The 19,669-nt window shown below is 36.2% G+C and overlaps 1 protein-coding gene across 1 annotated transcript in view; it reads left to right on the forward strand.

The window, feature by feature from the left end:
* The window catches only part of LOC111868921 (retinoid-inducible serine carboxypeptidase), a 37,657-nt gene extending 20,363 nt beyond the window's left edge, over positions 1-17,294 (forward strand). The window contains exons 6-9 of the mRNA XM_023860036.2: positions 5,495-5,659; positions 7,616-7,693; positions 13,653-13,807; positions 17,067-17,294. Coding sequence (XP_023715804.1) covers positions 5,495-5,659; positions 7,616-7,693; positions 13,653-13,807; positions 17,067-17,129 — 461 coding nt within the window. The 3' untranslated portion in view covers positions 17,130-17,294. The remainder of the gene's footprint in view (positions 1-5,494; positions 5,660-7,615; positions 7,694-13,652; positions 13,808-17,066) is intronic.
* The last annotated feature ends 2,375 nt before the right edge of the window (positions 17,295-19,669 follow it).

Here is a 19,669-nt window from a genome sequence, read left to right on the forward strand (position 1 = left end):
TGTCTCCGTACGTTCATGAGATGGGCGTGTCAGGCACCGCACTCGTGGTAGGTAAATGTTCATGATTACTGTCTTGTGGATCATTGTCTATCACTGTATTATTGTCACTATCAACTTCATCCAATTCAGGAATCATTATTTCATCGACACTATCATCATCAGAACAAATCTCGTTCACAACATTTTCCAACTGGTCTGTAGGAACACGAAGACACTTGCTGCAAGAAGCCATGGTGAAACTGAATGAATGTGAAATATTTTCTGACCTTTTCCTTCTCAGAGGGTTCTGACAGTAATATAGACCCCCACAAAGTTTACAAGGGTTCTTTACAAACATGCACAAAAACTATCATATATATGTCTTTGGTTGATGAGTGCCAAGAGAGCAAAAAGGGAAGAGATTGTCAAAGCGTTAAAACACGCCAACGCCAGGGAACGGCTGGCATCGTCCGGGCGTTAAAACACGCCCGCCCCAGTCAAAGAGTTAACAAAATAACTCTACATAGTTACAAGCATACTACGAACTATATTGATTGATTAATTGATTGATTTATCCAGGACTACAACTTAACAAACAAACCTACAAAGTTACAAGGATACTAACAACATTTTACAATCCTAAGCAATATGTATATATGGTCATGTTTTCCTCAGTTCTGACTTTCAGTATATAACCACAACACCAGTTATCATTTGATGGTAGTCAGCTTCTGCAGTTGATGCAGCATTGTTCAATAAGAATACAGTAATAAGCTGTGACAAATTCAAAAGAGATACACTTATCTTGAGTGATCCTTAAGCACCCAATCTTCATGAAAGGGGGAAGAAGAGAACAGTAATTGCTGTTGTACTGTTCATCTGGTTACGTATGGCAAAATGTGGCGTTCGTTCATGAAAATATCTGGTCAAAGAGTGATGGAGTATACTCGTACAGTATAGTGTAAAATGAACGTTTTGAATATGAACTACACATAACAGTTATAAGAACCCACAAATGCTGTGGGTATTGACATACAACATTGCAACATTTAGGTCAGTATGAAGAAACTGCTGCCAGCATCTTCATTTCTATCCTGATGGTAGAGGTAGAAAGTTGCTCAAAAACATTGCTAACTACCTGATCACACTACACAGTACCATAACATAGAGGACCACAACCAAAATCTCCACTGTCATGAAAACCTAAAATTTTATTGAAACAGAGGCCAGAAAGTCACCCTCCCCACCCTCCACCCCCAAAAGAAATTAATGAAAAAGAAAAAATTGTGTGTGTGTGTGTGTGTGCATGTGTATATATATATATACACACACACACACACACACACTTTTTTTTACAATGGTGGTTCTAGCCCATTCAGGGCCCAGGCCTCTTATTCAGTTCTGTAATCATTTTTCACAGACCATAGGACTTCTTGGATGAGTGATCAGCCTGTCGCAAGGCCTCTACCTAAACACAGGACAACACAAACAGAATAAACACACACACACACACACCAAACATCAATGCTTTCAGTGGGATTCTAACCCATGATCCCAGCATCTGAGCAAGCGAAGACAGTTCATGCCTTAGACCAGGCATGTCCAACGTGTTGATCACGATTGACTGGTCGATTGTGGGATGATTTTTGGTTGATCTCATAGGCCTATAAGGAAATTATACGTGAAAGGCATGTAAATTCACTTGTAATATAATATGATTATATTCAGATTTTTAAGGGAAAATATGTATTAGTCATTCCTATTTTTCTGTTCTTATGTAGCTTACTTGAAAATTGCTTTACACTTGTGTTAAGTGAACTGTGGGGAAGTCCCTACTCTATCCTTATCACGTGAACTCTTATTTCCTCACTCATCATCAGCCACGTTTTTTTCTGATGCAAGAGTGAATGACAATGTGTGATTCACTTTGTTCCCTCCCTCCAGTCAATTGTGAATCCACGTATGTTGAACTAACACATGAGATGTATTATTATATTAGTTGTTAGTGGAGATTGGTCACTTTGCTGTGCATTAAACAAATATAGAGTTAGGGGTTGATTTCAGTGTATCAAAGGGACAGTAAGTGCCCTGCCCACGTTATTTTATTAATTTTGAAAGCCTCTCTGTGCGTGTGCCAGATGAAACAGTTACCTCAATATAGTGGAAAATGCAACGCCTCAGTATCTTTGCCAAAAAAAGGGTAATCTGGAACGTCTCTCCATATGCTCTCCATAGCAATAAGTACGATGCTGATTTTCCACCCAAAAGTGAAATTCATAAACTTAAGGTCAAAGAAATTAAATCAAAATTAGCTGCTCAACAATAGTTGATGGCAAAACCAAGGTCACTTTCTAACAGTGCAACCAAATCATCCTTCAAGGTCAGCAATCTGATCGTTAAAAAATTCCAACCNCAAACATCAATGCTTTCAGTGGGATTCTAACCCATGATCCCAGCATCTGAGCAAGCGAAGACAGTTCATGCCTTAGACCAGGCATGTCCAACGTGTTGATCACGATCGACCGGTCGATTGTGGGATGATTTTTGGTTGATCTCATAGGCCTATAAGGAAATTATACGTGAAAGGCATGTAAATTCACTTGTAATATAATATGATTATATTCAGATTTTTAAGGGAAAATATGTATTAGTCATTCCTATTTTTCTGTTCTTATGTAGCTTACTTGAAAATTGCTTTACACTTGTGTTAAGTGAACTGTGGGGAAGTCCCTACTCTATCCTTATCACGTGAACTCTTATTTCCTCACTCATCATCAGCCACGTTTTTTCTGATGCAAGAGTGAATGACAATGTGTGATTCACTTTGTTCCCTCCCTCCAGTCAATTGTGAATCCACGTATGTTGAACTAACACATGAGATGTATTATTATATTAGTTGTTAGTGGAGATTGGTCACTTTGCTGTGCATTAAACAAATATAGAGTTAGGGGTTGATTTCAGTGTATCAAAGGGACAGTAAGTGCCCTGCCCACGTTATTTTATTAATTTTGAAAGCCTCTCTGTGCGTGTGCCAGATGAAACAGTTACCTCAATATAGTGGAAAATGCAACGCCTCAGTATCTTTGCCAAAAAAAGGGTAATCTGGAACGTCTCTCCATATGCTCTCCATAGCAATAAGTACGATGCTGATTTTCCACCCAAAAGTGAAATTCATAAACTTAAGGTCAAAGAAATTAAATCAAAATTAGCTGCTCAACAATAGTTGATGGCAAAACCAAGGTCACTTTCTAACAGTGCAACCAAATCATCCTTCAAGGTCAGCAATCTGATCGTTAAAAAATTCCAACCTTTCACTGAAGGGGAATCTGTAAAAGTGTGTTTTCTTGAATACCTGATAATCTTTTTGAAGGATTTAAAAATAAGAAAGAGATCATAGCTACTATTCAAAATCTTCACTTATCAAGAAACACCATTGTGCAGCAAATAGAGATGATATGTGGAAACATAACTGAACAGTTGTTGAAAGATGTTTCCAATTGTGTTGCTTTCTCCCTCCAACTGGATGAAGCTACAGACATCAGAGGCACAGCCTGTGACTGCGTGTGTTATAACACACACAGTCACAGGAGCAAGACACAACAAAAGCACAACACACACACAATAGTGAAGGAGTGCTCCAACAGAGGAGAATGGGCGTGACTGGCGTAGTGAGGTGCAACGTAGCGATGTGGAATCCTGAACAATTTTAATATTTTTAATGTTCGACATTTGTCAATATATATGGTAGATATATATTTTAGTTATTTTAATATAAGGACAAGGCATGCAATGAACTAGTTTGGCGTGGATGAGTAAGCACCTGAAGATGGCATTATTATGCCGAAACATGTAGTGCGAGTGAGAGAAGGAGATAGATGAGTGTATGCACTGCAAGACGGTTTAAATAAATCATGGACTTAAATCAGTGCAACAGGACGCTAAAATATAACATTAGATACAAGACTTTTGAGATTTTCATGGTGATGACTGTTCAGAATGAGGTCTTCTGCGTTATGACATTGTGCTGTCTTGTAAGAAGATAAAAACATTTCAGAAGAACATGATGCCTCCATCTTTAGTGTTCAACACTGAGGTATACACATACAAGACTACATGGTATCACAACTCAGAAGACTACAATCTGGAACCTCAGCTTGATTAGATATAATCAAACTACTTGCTAGAAGAAGCATGAATCCTCAGGTCACCAGGTAATTAATAAACAAAGGAATATTTACATGATGGAATATGATTAAGTATTATTTCCTATGACATATGAGTAATTTTATTTTCAACATGGAATTACGCTGTTTTTAAAGAAATACAGTGTATGTGTCTGGTATTGTATAAGTTCTTGTGTGTAAAATTTAAGCCCTTAATGATAATAAGTACTCAGTCACAGTTTTGACCCTAAGAAACTGAGTTTCCCAGGACAATGTTTAGCCATATTTCCCATTCTGAGGAAAGAAAGCAAGCTTATGAGATCACAATGTTATTTATGTTCATCCCTGTTTCAAATTTTGAACTTACTGATTTGCTCTAAATTTAGTATGGATTTTCACCATTCGTATGTAAAAGGTAAAGTTGTCCCTGTACTTAACTATGTAAGCACTACACCCTGAAGGGGAGTGGATGTATAGACCCATGTTTCCTTGACCTCAGCACTGGTTGGAGGTGAGTGATTAGTTTCACACCCTGGACACTTTACCCCCTGTACACATTGGATAGGAGGTTGAGTGGACCCTAGAGCCAATCTGAACAACATTTGGAAGTGAAAATTCTTGACCCCTTGGTCGTCCAGCCAGTAGCTAGCCACTATACAGACTGCACTATACCAGCTCACTCACCATTCATATACAGTTCTGAAATGCTGTATGATAATAAATCTTAGAAAAATATGCAGCTTTTATGAGGTCATTGTTTTGTATAGTGTAAAATATGGCATCTGAATGAAATCTACATTGTCATTTTGATGGCTATATAAAATGAACCACTGGAGGATATTACATAGAATTGGGTATGGAGACAGAGCATAAACATACCTTCACATTCCTTATGAACTACTTTTCATGTCAATTAAAAACATAATAATACACATGCACAGACACAAAAACATATGTGTGCACATACAAGTGCATATGCATGTGTGCAAGCACCCACGCATGCATGCACACACCCCATTTTCCTCCTTCTACAGTAAACTTTGAGACCATCTGCAAACTGCAGAAATAATAAAAGAAGCAATCATTATTACAGAATCACGTCTAAAACCAGGCAATTCCATATGCTTTGTTTGTTATGGACCCTTATGACAGAAATTTCCTACAATGAAATAAATATAAAAAATAATGAAATTATGTATTTACACAGTCTCACACAATGTAATTATAAAATTAGATATTGTGGGTGTTATCTTCACATTTTGTTTAACTGGAAGCCCTTAATGTAGAAAGAGTGATGTTCTGAGGTCATGATGACCAAGTAGTTTAAGACTTCTCTTGTGCATTCTTTTCAGATTTCTTGGGCAAAATGTTGCTGAGGGATTCCAGTTTGGACCACTTCATGAATACCTTTGTAAAAGAAGCTCTAGCCATCCCAGAAAATGTCACCTGGGGAGGACAAAGCGATAACGTGTTCTCTTCTTTGTCTGAGGACTTCATGAAACCAGTCACAAGTGTTGGTATGTACATATTAGAACAGTTTGAGCTCCTTATTAAATGATTTTTGTAGGGTTACAAGGTAATGCAGACAAATAGAGCAGACCATATGCTGTCTGAAGATTAGTCAATAAACTGGATGCCTTCTGATCACTTCTTCACACTTAAACATGACAAGAATAAAGTAATTTTAAGTTTCTTCATGAAAGTAATAATGTATTCTGGACTCTTATTAAAACTTTGCATGGAATATACAGGAATTAACTTTTAATCACTGTGGGGTAGTTGGATACAAGGTTGTTCCAGTCTACCCTGTATAGCCACCAACCAACTTAAAACACTCTAAACTGTGCGGCTAAAATTATATGTATTGACATGAGGAACTGTTTTTGCAACTTGATTTTTTTCACAATTCAATATCAGTCAGGCATAATATTCTGTGAGTGGACACTAGCCATTTACCCTTCGCACACAACCCGTGAAAGAAAGATATGGCAAAGACAAAATGCCAATCGATTTATGGTGGTGGATTTTAAGAAGAGGCAGACAGAATATTTTCATCATTCTTCTGATGAGTTGTATAGATGTGGAGGTTCAGTATACTTCATTGATTATGATGACAGAGCTCGAGCTTTGTACTGGTAGAAAATAAAATACTTCATGCTTTGAAATAGTGTCATGACTTCCAGTATGAAGTGAAACGTGTGATTTGCTCATATATAGTGGCTAAACAGTATCAGTATAAACACTAACTTTTAAAAAGTATAAACTGGGGTCAACAAAATGTAAATGAAAACAAGATAAAGAAGAAACCATGAGGCAAAAAACACTTTAGACAAGTTTCTGATGTTTCTGTCCTCTGTGGAGGAAGAAAGAAATTGTGCATCAACAAATAGCACAGGTTACGAGGCTGATATTAAGAGCTGTATGTTGTCAAAATGATAAAGCTCAGTTATTTACACTGATATGTTGGGTTTTTGGACTTTATCCATCGTCCTGGTTTTTAAGATAACAAATAAAAACACGACGTTTCGGAAACTGGATCTGTTTCCGTCCTCAGGTGAAGGAAAACACCTATNTTATTTAGTCCATCCACAATTGATAATTCAATATTTCTGACCCAGCCAGTTTGTCTGATCGTACTGATGACAACACAAAATATGTAACAATTAGACACAGGCCTATTTAGATCAGGTTTCATGCTTGAACTGCCTTCATTGCTTCAGAAAATTCTGTAAGACAGTGTTTCATACTTGACAGTTACTTAATATATATGAAGATTTGTGCAAAGCAGAGTGTTCCTGGTTAATTACTTAATGAAACCCAATTCTTTATTTTGTTATTACTACAAGCTTTCCATCTCACCTTGACACCAGCAATTTAATAATGAGTTTCATTCTAGGCAGTACGTTCACAAAACGTTGGAGTCTCATGAGGGAAGTTCTGCCTATGTGGATGGAAAGGCAAAGTAGATAGCGGTAGAAATTTTTCTAAGCACCAAACGCTACAATAGACAGTTTCTCATAGACATTATGTGAAACAGAGTTGTCTCAGAGAACAGCTGCTTCAAAAGATTCATTGTCATTCAATAAAAAGAAGTAAAATGCATTTACAAATACTATGGTTTTGGACATTATCCATCATCTTGTATATTTAAAAAAAAAAGTCCTGTTTCTATTTTAAAACCCAACGTTTCGGAGACTGGATTCTCTCCCATCCTCAGGTAAAACCTACTCAGTTGGGTCCACTAGACAGAGCTAGCACCTATCTCTGGACTGGAGATAGGGGCTTCTTTTTTAAAATAGACAAGATGATGGATAATGTCCAAAAACATAGTACTTGTAGCAGTTTACTATTGTCACAAACTTTTAGATCTTAAAATTCATTTAGCTTAACTTCTGCATCCTATTGCATAAGGCTTAGGTGCAGTGCGAAGTTAATGGCAATATTGAAGTATGCTTGTTCTTCTTGTTTAACAGTGGAGCAGCTGCTGAAAGAAACAAATTTAACTGTATGTGTATTTACGGGGCAACTGGATCTCATTGTTGACACTCCAGGTGAGTTATGTTTAACCTTTATTGGCCATACATTATAGTATTTTAACAGCTGGCCAAGTGTTGCACACTTTTTCTGTTCCTGTACCGTTACTCCTAACGCCAAATCTTGTTGCCTGTTCTGTAGTACCCTTTTTTCACTCATGGAGCTGAGCCCTTCTTGAGAGCCAATTCTGCAGCTACTCAAGAGCTTCTCAGCATTTTATGGAACCTGAAGGTTTATTACTGTGTTCACAAGAGTCCTCCACTTGTCCCTATCCTGAGCCAGATCAATCCACTCCATACCATCACATCCTATCTCTCTAGGATCCATTTTAATATTGTCCACCCACCTACATCTTGGTCTTCCCAGTGGCTCCTTCCATTTGGCTTTTCCAACAATATCCTATATCCATTCCTCTTCTGCACATCTCATCCTCCTTGACTTGATCATTCTAATTATACTTGGAAAAGAGTAAAAGTTATGAAGCTCCTCATTATGCAGTTTTCTCCAACCTCCTGTCATTTCATCTCTCTCCAAATATTCTCAACACCCTGCTCTCAAACACCCTCAGTCTATGTTCCTCCCTTAATGTCAGGGACCAATTTCTACACCCATATAGAGCCACAAGCAAAATTATATTTTTGTATATTCTAATATTTCAGTTTTTGGATAGCAGACGAGAAGGCAAAAGGTTCTGGAGTGAATGATAGCAAGCACTACCTGAGTTCAGTATCCTCTTAATTTCTGCCTGAATCAGGTTTAGATCTGTTATCATCATTCCCAAATATCTGAACTGTGCCACAATTTCAAAACATTTTACTTATCTTTATGTCATGATTTTTCCCTGCATTTTGGTGATGAGACAGTAACATATACTTAGTTTTCTCTGTGTTTACTTCTAGACCAACCTCTTTACTTGTGTCAGTTAAAGTCTGTGTGTTTCTCTTTATGGTAACTACATTATCACCCAGTAGATTCGCAACATCAGCATAGGCCAACAGCTGATGTGTCCCATTTAATTTCAGTCTCGCCTGGTTTAACTGGACCGTTCTAATGGCATATTCTAAAGCAAATTTGAAAAGTAGTGGTCATAAAGCATCTCCTTGTTTTAGATCATTCTGGATAGGGAAATTATCAGACAAATGTTTAGCTGTAAGGACTTTACCACACGTTTTGTTTAAAAACATTTAATCAGCCTATCTAGTTTCATGGGTAACCTACACTTTATCAGAATACTGTACAATACTTCCCCCCTGACTGAATCTTAGGCTTTCTTGAAGTGTACGAATAGCTGATGTACTGTCTCATTGTACTCACATTTTTTCTCCAGTATCTGTTGAATGCAAAAGATCTGATCAGTAGTTGATCTGTTACATTGAAACGCAGTAATTTCATCTACGTGTATGTATGGACTTAACCTTGAGAGAAGAATATTGCACAGAATTTTGTATGAAGATGATGGCAGTGATAAGCCTACTTCCCCTATTGTGAAAAAATAAAAGTAGGCTTATGAGAATACCATGCTGTCTGTGAACCCCCCCCCCCCTAAACTTCTGAATGCTTATACCATTCTTTATGAAACTTGGTTTGTATATCATGGCACCTGAGCCCATCTCAGTGTCATACTTTATAAACCCCTCCCATCAATTTGTTGTCTGTGTGTGTGTGTGTCCCCATATTGTTGCTAGGCAATGGTTCAGTAAAAACTTTACCGCAGCAAAGAATACACACGCGGCAATAGAAGAATTGTTGGATTCACCGTTTTCTATGTGGTCTGTGACATATCAAAGGACAGTAGGTGATTCCTTCTTCCCACAACTTCTTACTCTTGTCTCATACAGTTTTTCAACACTCTTCTTTTAGTAATTCTGTTTTAATATATTATACTGTGGGGCTTTTTCTTTAAATTTACTTTATTTGCTGGTAAGAATATGTATAAAATGACTAGAAAATCATGTGTTTTTATTACAACTTCTACTCATGTTTCTGTATGTGTGATGTAATTATCCTATTAGCTGTTACATGTGCAATAAAATCTATTGTGTCTCTTTTGTTTCTTGCTGATTGTGAATATTTAACTATATGTATATGCATAAATTTTTTACTTTTTACGTACAATTACGTAAAAACGGTATACTTCCAAACAAGAATTACAAAAAGTATGAAATCATTACTTGATGTATTTATCATAAATAATAATACATAAAAGTTATGTCAGTAGGCTATTAAAAGTATGGAAAAGAGTATTTAAAGAAGGACATTTAAAAGAATTGCATTATGTTTTAAGTAATGAAATATGCAAGAATTTTTCATTTTAGAATCAGAAGTAAATGGAATATTTAATGCCTTTATGGATATATCCCGTTATTATTTTGGTATTGTTTTCCATTGAAATTAGTTAGTCAGAGGGAACCACAAAGGAAATTTTATAACACAGGTAACAGAAACGCCCAATTTAAAGATGCATTGGTTAAATAATTTAGAAAAGAGAATCCATCTTATGAGAGAAAAGCAAGCTTATATAAACAAATACCAAATGATATATAAGAGATTAATGAAGGAAGTTTACTCACTCTTTGCAGCCATCCCAAAGATAACCAGCCTCCAGAATTCCCACAGCTGCCAGCTGCGTTGATAATACCTGTCAGATCAGTAGAGTCAGGAAATCTCTCCCTCAGGGATACAGATTGCTTTGGTGACCGGGATGGGGGTACACACTTTGGGAGTGATGAATCACTACACTACTTGAATGCAACGACTGCAGTATATTTTTGTATGTCGATATTTATGTCTGCAAGGTTACACTAGTCCTCCGTGAGACTTGTACTTTATTAGATCACACTTCCATCGTAACAAAAATGTCTTCATAAACTTCTCAACTCTTTCCCGTGCATCTGTCCCATCGTAATTATCACTTTAATTCCCTATATCACCAACCTTTGTAACAACTGTCACTATACCATCATCATCATCACTGTATAATTCTCTTGACTGTCATACTTTCTAATTCTCTGTTCAACAGCGTGCCTCTCATAATTATATCACTCTCCAGCTAAGGATCTGAAAATCTGACTGCTATCTACTCGCTGTATATGACTCCAACTGTAATTACTTGTATTCCACTGTAACTAACCATAGCCCTCTGTATTCAACTGTCCCTCTATATCTGACTGGGCCTAAGTTTATCTGACTCCCAACTGTAACTAACTGCCCCCCCCAGCCAGCTGAGTCTTCTTTTATAGCATCCAGGTAGCTCAGTGTTACAGCCTCTAAGTGGCCGTTCATAGAAAAGGGAGACAGCTGAGGTCTAATGAGGGGCACCAGTCCTGCATTTGGTTTGACGAGATGTTTATCTTAAACCTTCTTTCAGTTTTCAAGGAACAAATGCAATTAAATTAATACCCCTCCAGGCAGGTTTTGCTCAGCATCTAGACACAGACTGATTCCCCAAAATACCTCCCTTCTATGACCGAAAATAATATTTAAAGCAAACTGATGATAACGACACTGGTAGTGCCATGGAGAGGATACCAGACTCAGGTGAAGTGTATGATCCTGTCTCCATGACCACCATTATCTCTAAAAGCCTAACAGAGGATGGTATGTAATGCAGACTAATGACATGTCTAGACACGGGTAGCCTCCAAGCTGTCGGCAGGTCTCTCATTCCTGAGGAGACAATTGATTGACTTGTCCTAGTTAAATTAAGAGATTTTTCAGTGAGAGAAGTATGGTTACAGAAGCTAAAAAAAGAAGGAATATACCTGTATAGGAATACAGCAAATGCAAAAAAATAAAGCTGGAGCAATGTGGCAAGTAATAAATAAGAAATAAGCCACAAAATTAACTGGAAATGGAACTGAAATGTGGTGAAAGAAAAAGAATCAAATCTGCAGTGTATAGCTGAATTATTTAATTCCTATTTTTCAGAAATGGTAGAAATACTCTTACAAGAAGACAATAAAATAAGTTGCATTTCCAAGTATCACAAGAAATAAATATCGATAGTTTGCAATGAAACTATATTTATTATTGCAGTAACAGGGATAGAAGTATAAGAAGTGACTAAGGAGTTTAAAGGAAAAAATTCTGCAGGCATTGACGAATTACCAGATTTTGTGGTCAGGAAATGTATAGAAGCTATTAAAAAACTGTTAGCTCATATTACTTTTCGTGTTTGGCATCCTGTTGTGTGTATGTATAGTATGTATACTGGGACCATCAACACAAGTAATTAGGAAGTTATAGTTCAATAAATGATTGGGACATGTGTATCACTATAACAGATATTTACCAGTTATTTAACAAATAGACTGACATATTGATGTGCCTGTCCCAAGCAGTTTTTTCTTCAACCTTTTAGTCAAATTATTAACATAGGATTCATCTTACTTACACATATACACATCTAAAGGTAAAATAACATGTCTACACATTACAATATTATAACACAATACAGATAGAATTCATAAGAACCAACCAAATGAAATATGTTCTGAAAATGTGACATGACATATATATTCATCTACAGAGTAAAATGAAGGCTGTTATAGGTAGGATCTGAGTTCTCTTTTAAACTTTCATTTTTTTTCAATTCCCTAATTTTATTTTGTAATTTACCTTATAATTTGAGTCCCATATTTGTTACACCTTTCTTGGTGGCATTTGTTCTATAAAACTGAAGAAGAATGTTCAGCTTTTGGTTTGTATTGTGATTATGAATTGCAGCATTTTGATCCACTTTCTTTATATGAAGATTTATGTGGCATATTATTTTAGATATGTGTATGCAAGGTGCTGAGGTATATTTAACTCTTATAAAGCTCCCTACGTGATGTATTTCTACTCACACCAGTGATTATTCATAAAACCTGTTTCTCTAATTTGAAAATAATGTCACGTGTAGGATGGTAGGCATAATGAGAATGACTGGTTCGAGTTTGGATGATTGGATTTATTAACGCTTTGGTTACAACCTCTCTTAATTACACTCAAATTACAGCGCTATCACTGATTTACACACACTTCATAATTCACTGTTACACACGCACTAGTCCTCTCCTGGTAATGCAATTAAACCACAGGAACAAGCGCTTCAAATCACTCCAAATATTACATATGAATAAAGTCTTCTAATCACACATGAAGCCTTCACACGGCAAACTTTCTGTGGCTATCTTCCATCAAGAACTCACTTGAACGGAACTGCATGTACAGCTTTCTCACTGTCACTTAAACACACTCACATACTCTGAAATACTCTGAAACACTCCTTGGTCAAAGTCAAAGTCACATTGTGACTGACGATCAGTCAGTCAGTCATTAAGTCCTGTTGACCAGATACTTATTACTGTTTGACAGTTATGATCTTGTTTTTGTGGGACACCCTCTCTGACAAGAGGATGGGTCTGTCTTTTATATATGCTGCTGGCCCTTGCCATCACAGAATTTCTCGGGTCTGAGTCCCTAGGGACTTGTGGCAATATTTTACTGTCTCAGATTTGAGATGTCCCTTTCTCTCACCTCCTACTACTCACATGGTCACGGTGGAGGTATTTGACCCCACCTTTGCACAGGTTTACTCCTTGGTTAAATTTAAAGTTAAAGTCACGTTGCAACTGATGGTCAGTCAGTCAATAAGTCTTGGTTTTGAGCCCCAGCAGATATTTATTACTGTTTGACAGTTACGGTCTTGTTTTTGTGGAGCCCTCTCTATCAAGAGGACATGTCTGTCTTTTGTAGATGCTGCTGGTCCTTGCCAGTACAGTCTTTCTCGGATTCAAGTCCCTTGGGACTCACGACAATATTTTACTGTCTCAGATTTGAAACTTTGTCTCCTACGACTTGCGTGATCACAGTGGAGGTATTCAACTCCGCCTACATGTGTTTTCATAGTTTCATATGCAGTGAATTCTGTACTTCTTTCCCCTTCCCACAGAGCTTTAAAATTAACTGGAAATTGCAAATTAAATATTGCAGGTACTCTCATCTGGGCTGAGCGACTGCAGTGGTCTGGAGCTCAGCAGTGGCTCAGTGCTGAAAGGTCAAGTGTGGTCATTGACGGCATCATAGAGGGCTACAAAAAGACATACAGAAACTTCCACTTCTACTGGCTTCTCCGATCAGGACACATGGTAAACACGATACCCACAATCTCTATGCCACCTATGCTCTTCACATGCCAATTTTCACATTAATGACTGCAATGATTCATCAGTTATTCCAGTTAAATGAAATGGGAATGGATATTTTGCATAGCAATATATATTGTTGTTTCACAGTCAACAAGGCTATGTCCTCAACACAGGTTGCATTAAAAATATGTTTTCATTAAAGGAATTTTTCCTTGAATACACAGTTTTCTTCAACCCAAAGACATAATTTTTTTCCTCCAGAGTTCTTGATCTAGACATTCTTCATCCTTGAGGTTTTTTACTTTGCATTTTGTCCCTAATCCCATCCTTCCATGTGTTGACTGGTCTGCTGCATCCCCTTTCCCCTGTGGATTCCATTCTGCAACCTGTCTAGCAATTTTGCAGTCCACCATTCACATGACATGGCTGTACAATTTTAACTGCTGTTTTTCTGTTTCCTGTAATATGTCTTTCTTCATCCCAATTTTTGTTCTAATTATATAATTTCTTTATTAGAGTCCGTCTCAACACCACAATATAAAGGTCAACGCCAAAATTAGCTTGGCTACATGTTTCGGCCATTAAAGCCATCATCAGGCAAACACATGATTACCATATTCACACACTACTGAACTTCTATTGTGACAGTAAAGCTGGATACTTGATAATTATTACATTATAAAATACCTGGTATAAAAGTACAATGAACTATAAACTTATTATACAAACGGAAGTTATGGCGTAAAATAAGGTTAAAACTCTTCATGTGATATTCTATATCATCAAGTCAGTTGTTGCAGTTCTGTTATATTTCCGCAGACATAATGGTATATTTGTATATTTGTTCTAATCGTTTCATTTCTAATTCTATCAATTCATAATATCTGTGCTGAACACTGAGATAATCCATTTCTATAGCTAATAATTTATGTCTGTGTTTCTGTTTTATTGACATTTCAGCTCCTAATGTTAATACGATTTTTAACATTGGTTTGTAATTTAATAACTTTGTTGTGCATAAGATATTTCTATTCCATAAAGCCAAAATTAGCACGCTAATAACACTTCTTGTTTCACTAATCCTTTCTTTAATTTCAATATCAAATGAGCCATTCTCTTGAACTACTGATCCCAAACACTTAAACTGTTTTACAGTTTGAATTGTATTTGCACTGATTTGCAATTTCTCTGAGTGGTCTCTACCTTAATATTTCATTTTTTTCATAATTCATTTTAAATCTCGATTTCCCATAGTCTTCTTCTATTTTTTCCCTATCTAATTAGCACCCTCTACTCCTCTTAGTAATTACAACCTGATCACCTGCAAAGACTAAATTGTGCACATAGCAGGTGTCTTCAATTTTTAATCCCATTCGTTTATATTTTCTTGACCATTCTTCCAATACTGTATCTATGTATATTTTGAACAGAGTTGGTGACATCAGGCATCCTTGTAACAAACTCTTTGTGTTTTACATTGTTTTTTAACAAAAAGCTGAAAGAAGTAGAAACGATAAAATTTCTTGGTTTGCAGCTGGACAATCATCTGACTTGTAAGGGACATATCAATTTTTTGCTTCACAAGTTGAGCAACAGTTGGTTTTGTAATGCGAAAATTATCCTATATATTAAATATAAATAGTCTTAAAGCTGTATATTATGCATATTATCATTCATTGGTGAAATATGGAATAATATATTGGGGAAATACATCAGACAGTCATAAGGTCTTTGTTATGCAAAAGAAAATAATAAGAATAAAGATGGGAGTGGGCCCAACTCATACATGTAGAGGCCTATTTAAAAAGCTTGACATACTGCCAATCCCATGTGTATATTTGCTCTCATTGATGATATTTGTTGTTAATAATTTGGATAAGTTTCAGACCAATAACTCTGTATATGTGATTGGTACAAGAACGAATGACCACCTTCATATACCTTTAACACATTTATCATCCTATCAGAGAGGGGTGTATTATTCAGGCGTCAAGCTATTTAATACTCAGTTTTAAAAAATGATAAAAAGCAATTTAGGTTTGTTTTACAAAATAATTTGAGAAATAACACATTTTACTCTATTGATGGATGTGTAATCATCATGAATGGTAATATGTGACGTGTTGCTGTGTTGATGGTCACCAGAGTACCATATTTCTATTACAAGAGGATGCAGAAAATCAGTCTAAGGCAGTAGGTTTGTTCTTGTGAAAACAACTTCTATACTTCATGAAAGAGCATTCGTCATCCCCTCTCAACACATTCTGTTTTGCCTCATTAACACAAAAATCAACACTGTTTTTGACCTTTTAGAGCCTACTGGATTGACTGTGTGAGGGGGAAAACATGAAGCAGTGATGGGATAGCTGTTACTCTTAGAAAATAGGGCCAAGATAATCTATAAAGGAGTACATTACTGGTACTGAAATATATTTAAAACTGTTATGTGAATAATCTTACCACTAATTTCTTTCACTGCCATCATACAGAAGAAAGGAGACTATATTCAAACCCAATGTAAAAATAACAGAAACAGAAAATTCAACTTCATATGGGTGATACCACTGGAAATGAAAGCTCACAGGATTGCTTAGTCTGTTGTTAATGTTTTTTTGCACCACAGATCAGCAAATAAGCCATGAATTTCATAATTATGTTATATACTTTTACTGCCTTTGGAATGGAGAAAACTCCAGTATTTAATAACTTGCTACCTATACTAAAAATTTAATTACTGAATATGTATAGGATATATATATAAATTTTTTTTCAATCTGTATTCCAACCAGAGTGGACAAAATACACTGTAAAATGAAACACCAGTTAAACATTAAATACCAAATAATACTACACTAATACCACAGGTCTCAAACGGTTAACTTTACATGTACAAGTCATGAATATACTGCCATATATCCGATGGAATATAACCACAAGATCACAACTGACTTCATAGTATGAAGTATTACATGAATAGTTTACAACCATATTTTATTGTATAACTTTCGTTTTATAACAATTTTATAATTTTATTGTATTTTTATACCTTGTATTATAGTGTAACATAGTTGTCAAGTATCCATCTCCACTGCACCATCACATTGAAATGCAGTTCAGTAGTGTGTGAATGTAGTAACCATGTATTTGCCTGATGATGGCTTTAAAAGCCAAAACATGTGATATTGACCTAGACCATTTCGTTGTTGTGTTGCGACAGATCAAAATAAAGAATTATATATATGATAATTTATCTTTTCAGGTTCCAACAGATAATCCAGCTGGTGCACTCAGATTACTTCAGGAAATTACAGGGTATGTTTAAGTTGAAGTTGGTATGGAAACTCTGCATATAACTTAATGATTTGTTGATCTTGTGTTCTTGAACCTATAAAGAATGTGTTAATAAAACAGAATTGCAATAAGGCTTTTAAGTTAAAAAAATTAAGTTTAAGAAAAATAATTAAATGACTATATAATAAAATAAATAATTCACATTTTGTGATAATTAATAAAGCATTTAAATTATAAACTTGACTGAACTTTGTATGATTTGAGTTTCACAGGGGTGGCTATGAGAAGTTCTGTTTTCTGGTATATAACACTGTTTAGTCCATTGAAAGCCAGTCTCCATGTCACCTCCATCTTAGTCATTGAAGAGTAAGCCAACCAAGAAACCAGCATGAAGCAGGCAGCAACATCAATTGACTTTCAATATACCACATGACATTGTATCCCGGAAGATGGAATTCTTTATACAAAATCTTGGTCACAAGGCAAGAACAGGTTAACTGAGTTGAGATGAATTAAGTTGAGTTCCATTATGAGCTAGAAGTGGCATACAGCTTTCATGTGGTGAAGCAGTATGTACTCTGAGATGAGAAATTACTTCACTGACTTCAGTGCCAGAACATTAAAAAAGAATAGTACAGGGTAAAAAAGAAAAGTAAAGTTGGCACTAACTTTGCCAACAAGTGGCGGTCGCTCAGTCAGTATAGTTCGCTTGCGTACTAAAACCACGAAGTTTGTTGTTTTGTTGTCCCTATGAAGACGTGAGGAAGTGGCTCCACTATTCTTGAACCTTGCACTAGATGTAGGAAAATGGTTAGTTTCGCACAATGGGCCACTTTATCCACAAAACTAATACTCACTGGTAATTGTTAACTCAATATTAATTTGCTGGGCTGTTAAAGCCAGTTAAAGAATGCGACAAATTAAACTTTACCAGTAGTTAGATATTACCATATTTAAGTTCTTGCATATCCCTCTATGGACTGATTACCTCAGAAGAGAAACTAAGGTAAGCCTACCACTTAGAAAATAAAAACAAAACGAATCTTCATTAAATCTTCAATTGCGATAATCCCAAAACTTTTTTAGTTGTTAAACAATGGAAATGTAAAAGACTTAATTCTCCATTAATAAATTCTGTGAAGTTGTCCCTGTGCGTAACTAATTATGCACTATGCCATGGAAGCATATGAGGGAGTGGATACATAGACCTGCATAGATCCACATTTTCTTCACCTCAGCAATAGTTGGAGAGAGTGGTCAGCTTCATGTCCCTACCGCTTTACCCCCGGTACCCATTCGACAAGAGCGGTAGGAGGCTGGTCGAGTCCCAGAGCCTGCCTGGACAACTTTGAGAAGGTTTTTGATGTTCTTCACCCTACCGGGGATCGAACTCCTTCCCCATGGTTGTGGTACGTCGCCTGAGATAGCGCTTGAATAGTGCAGGGGTCTCCAAACTTTTTGAACCGTGGGCCACATTGGATAATTCATCCCTTTCAACGGTCTGAACAAAATGAGAAATTAATAACTTTAGGTATATGAGTTTTATTGAAAGCACAGAATTTCATAAACTAAATACAAAGTATGTGAGAATAAATTATCGTATATTAATGACAACAGACAGTAGCAGCAAATGCTCATATTCTCATCACAAATTATAATAAAACAATTAATGTGAATGATGGAACTCTTTTTGCGTTCTTAAAATCTGATTGAATTGAGGTTCAAATTTCAAAATGCTAATCACAAGTAGCGACTTTAAATGTTCATTGGATAAATTTGCCCTGTATTTAGACTTGATGTATTTCATCCGTGAAAAAGTTCGTTCACACAGATATGACATCCCAAAATTGGAGATACATTTACAAGCAAATTTCTTTAAATTTGGAAATTGTTCAGAGTTCAGAAAGTTATAAAATTTGATCAAATTTCCTTCCTTGTATTTGTCTTTAATATGATAATTTTCCTGAAGTTCAATAATTTCCATTTGAATTTGACTTGGGACATCTCAGCATCACAGTCAAACGGATTTTGAAACAATCTAATTTCCTGAGCACTGGAATCCAAATCAGCAAATCGCTTCCGCAATTGTTCTTTCAAACCTGAAATGACTAGATTTGCAAACGAGGAAGGAAATTCTGCTTCACCCTTTTTATGCATCTCTGCACAGTATAGCATATGAACAAAGTTACAATTTTTCACTTGGCTTTCCAGAAGTATCAACTTTGCTCTGAATGCCTTGATAAGTGCAAATAAATCACAGACTAAGTTGTAAGATTTGAGGCTCACATACACACGGTGTCAAATCCCAAAAGACTGCTTTCTTCACAGACTAAGTTATTTTCACCCTGCAACTTTAAATCCAAATGGTTCATATGGTTCACCAGATCAGCAAAAAATGCTAATTTCCAAAGCCACTCGGTATCAGATAAAAGTGGTTGGTGATTGTTTTTCTCTGTAAGAAATATATCAGTTTCATTCCTGAGCTGAAAGAAGCGCAAAAGAACCTTTCCACAGCCAAGCCATCGAACTGCAGTATAATATGCCAGGTCAATAATCTCGGAATCACATTTA

The sequence above is a fragment of the Cryptotermes secundus genome, unplaced genomic scaffold (assembly GCF_002891405.2).
Source record: "Cryptotermes secundus unplaced genomic scaffold, Csec_1.0 scaffold753, whole genome shotgun sequence".
Taxonomy (NCBI): domain Eukaryota; kingdom Metazoa; phylum Arthropoda; class Insecta; order Blattodea; family Kalotermitidae; genus Cryptotermes; species Cryptotermes secundus.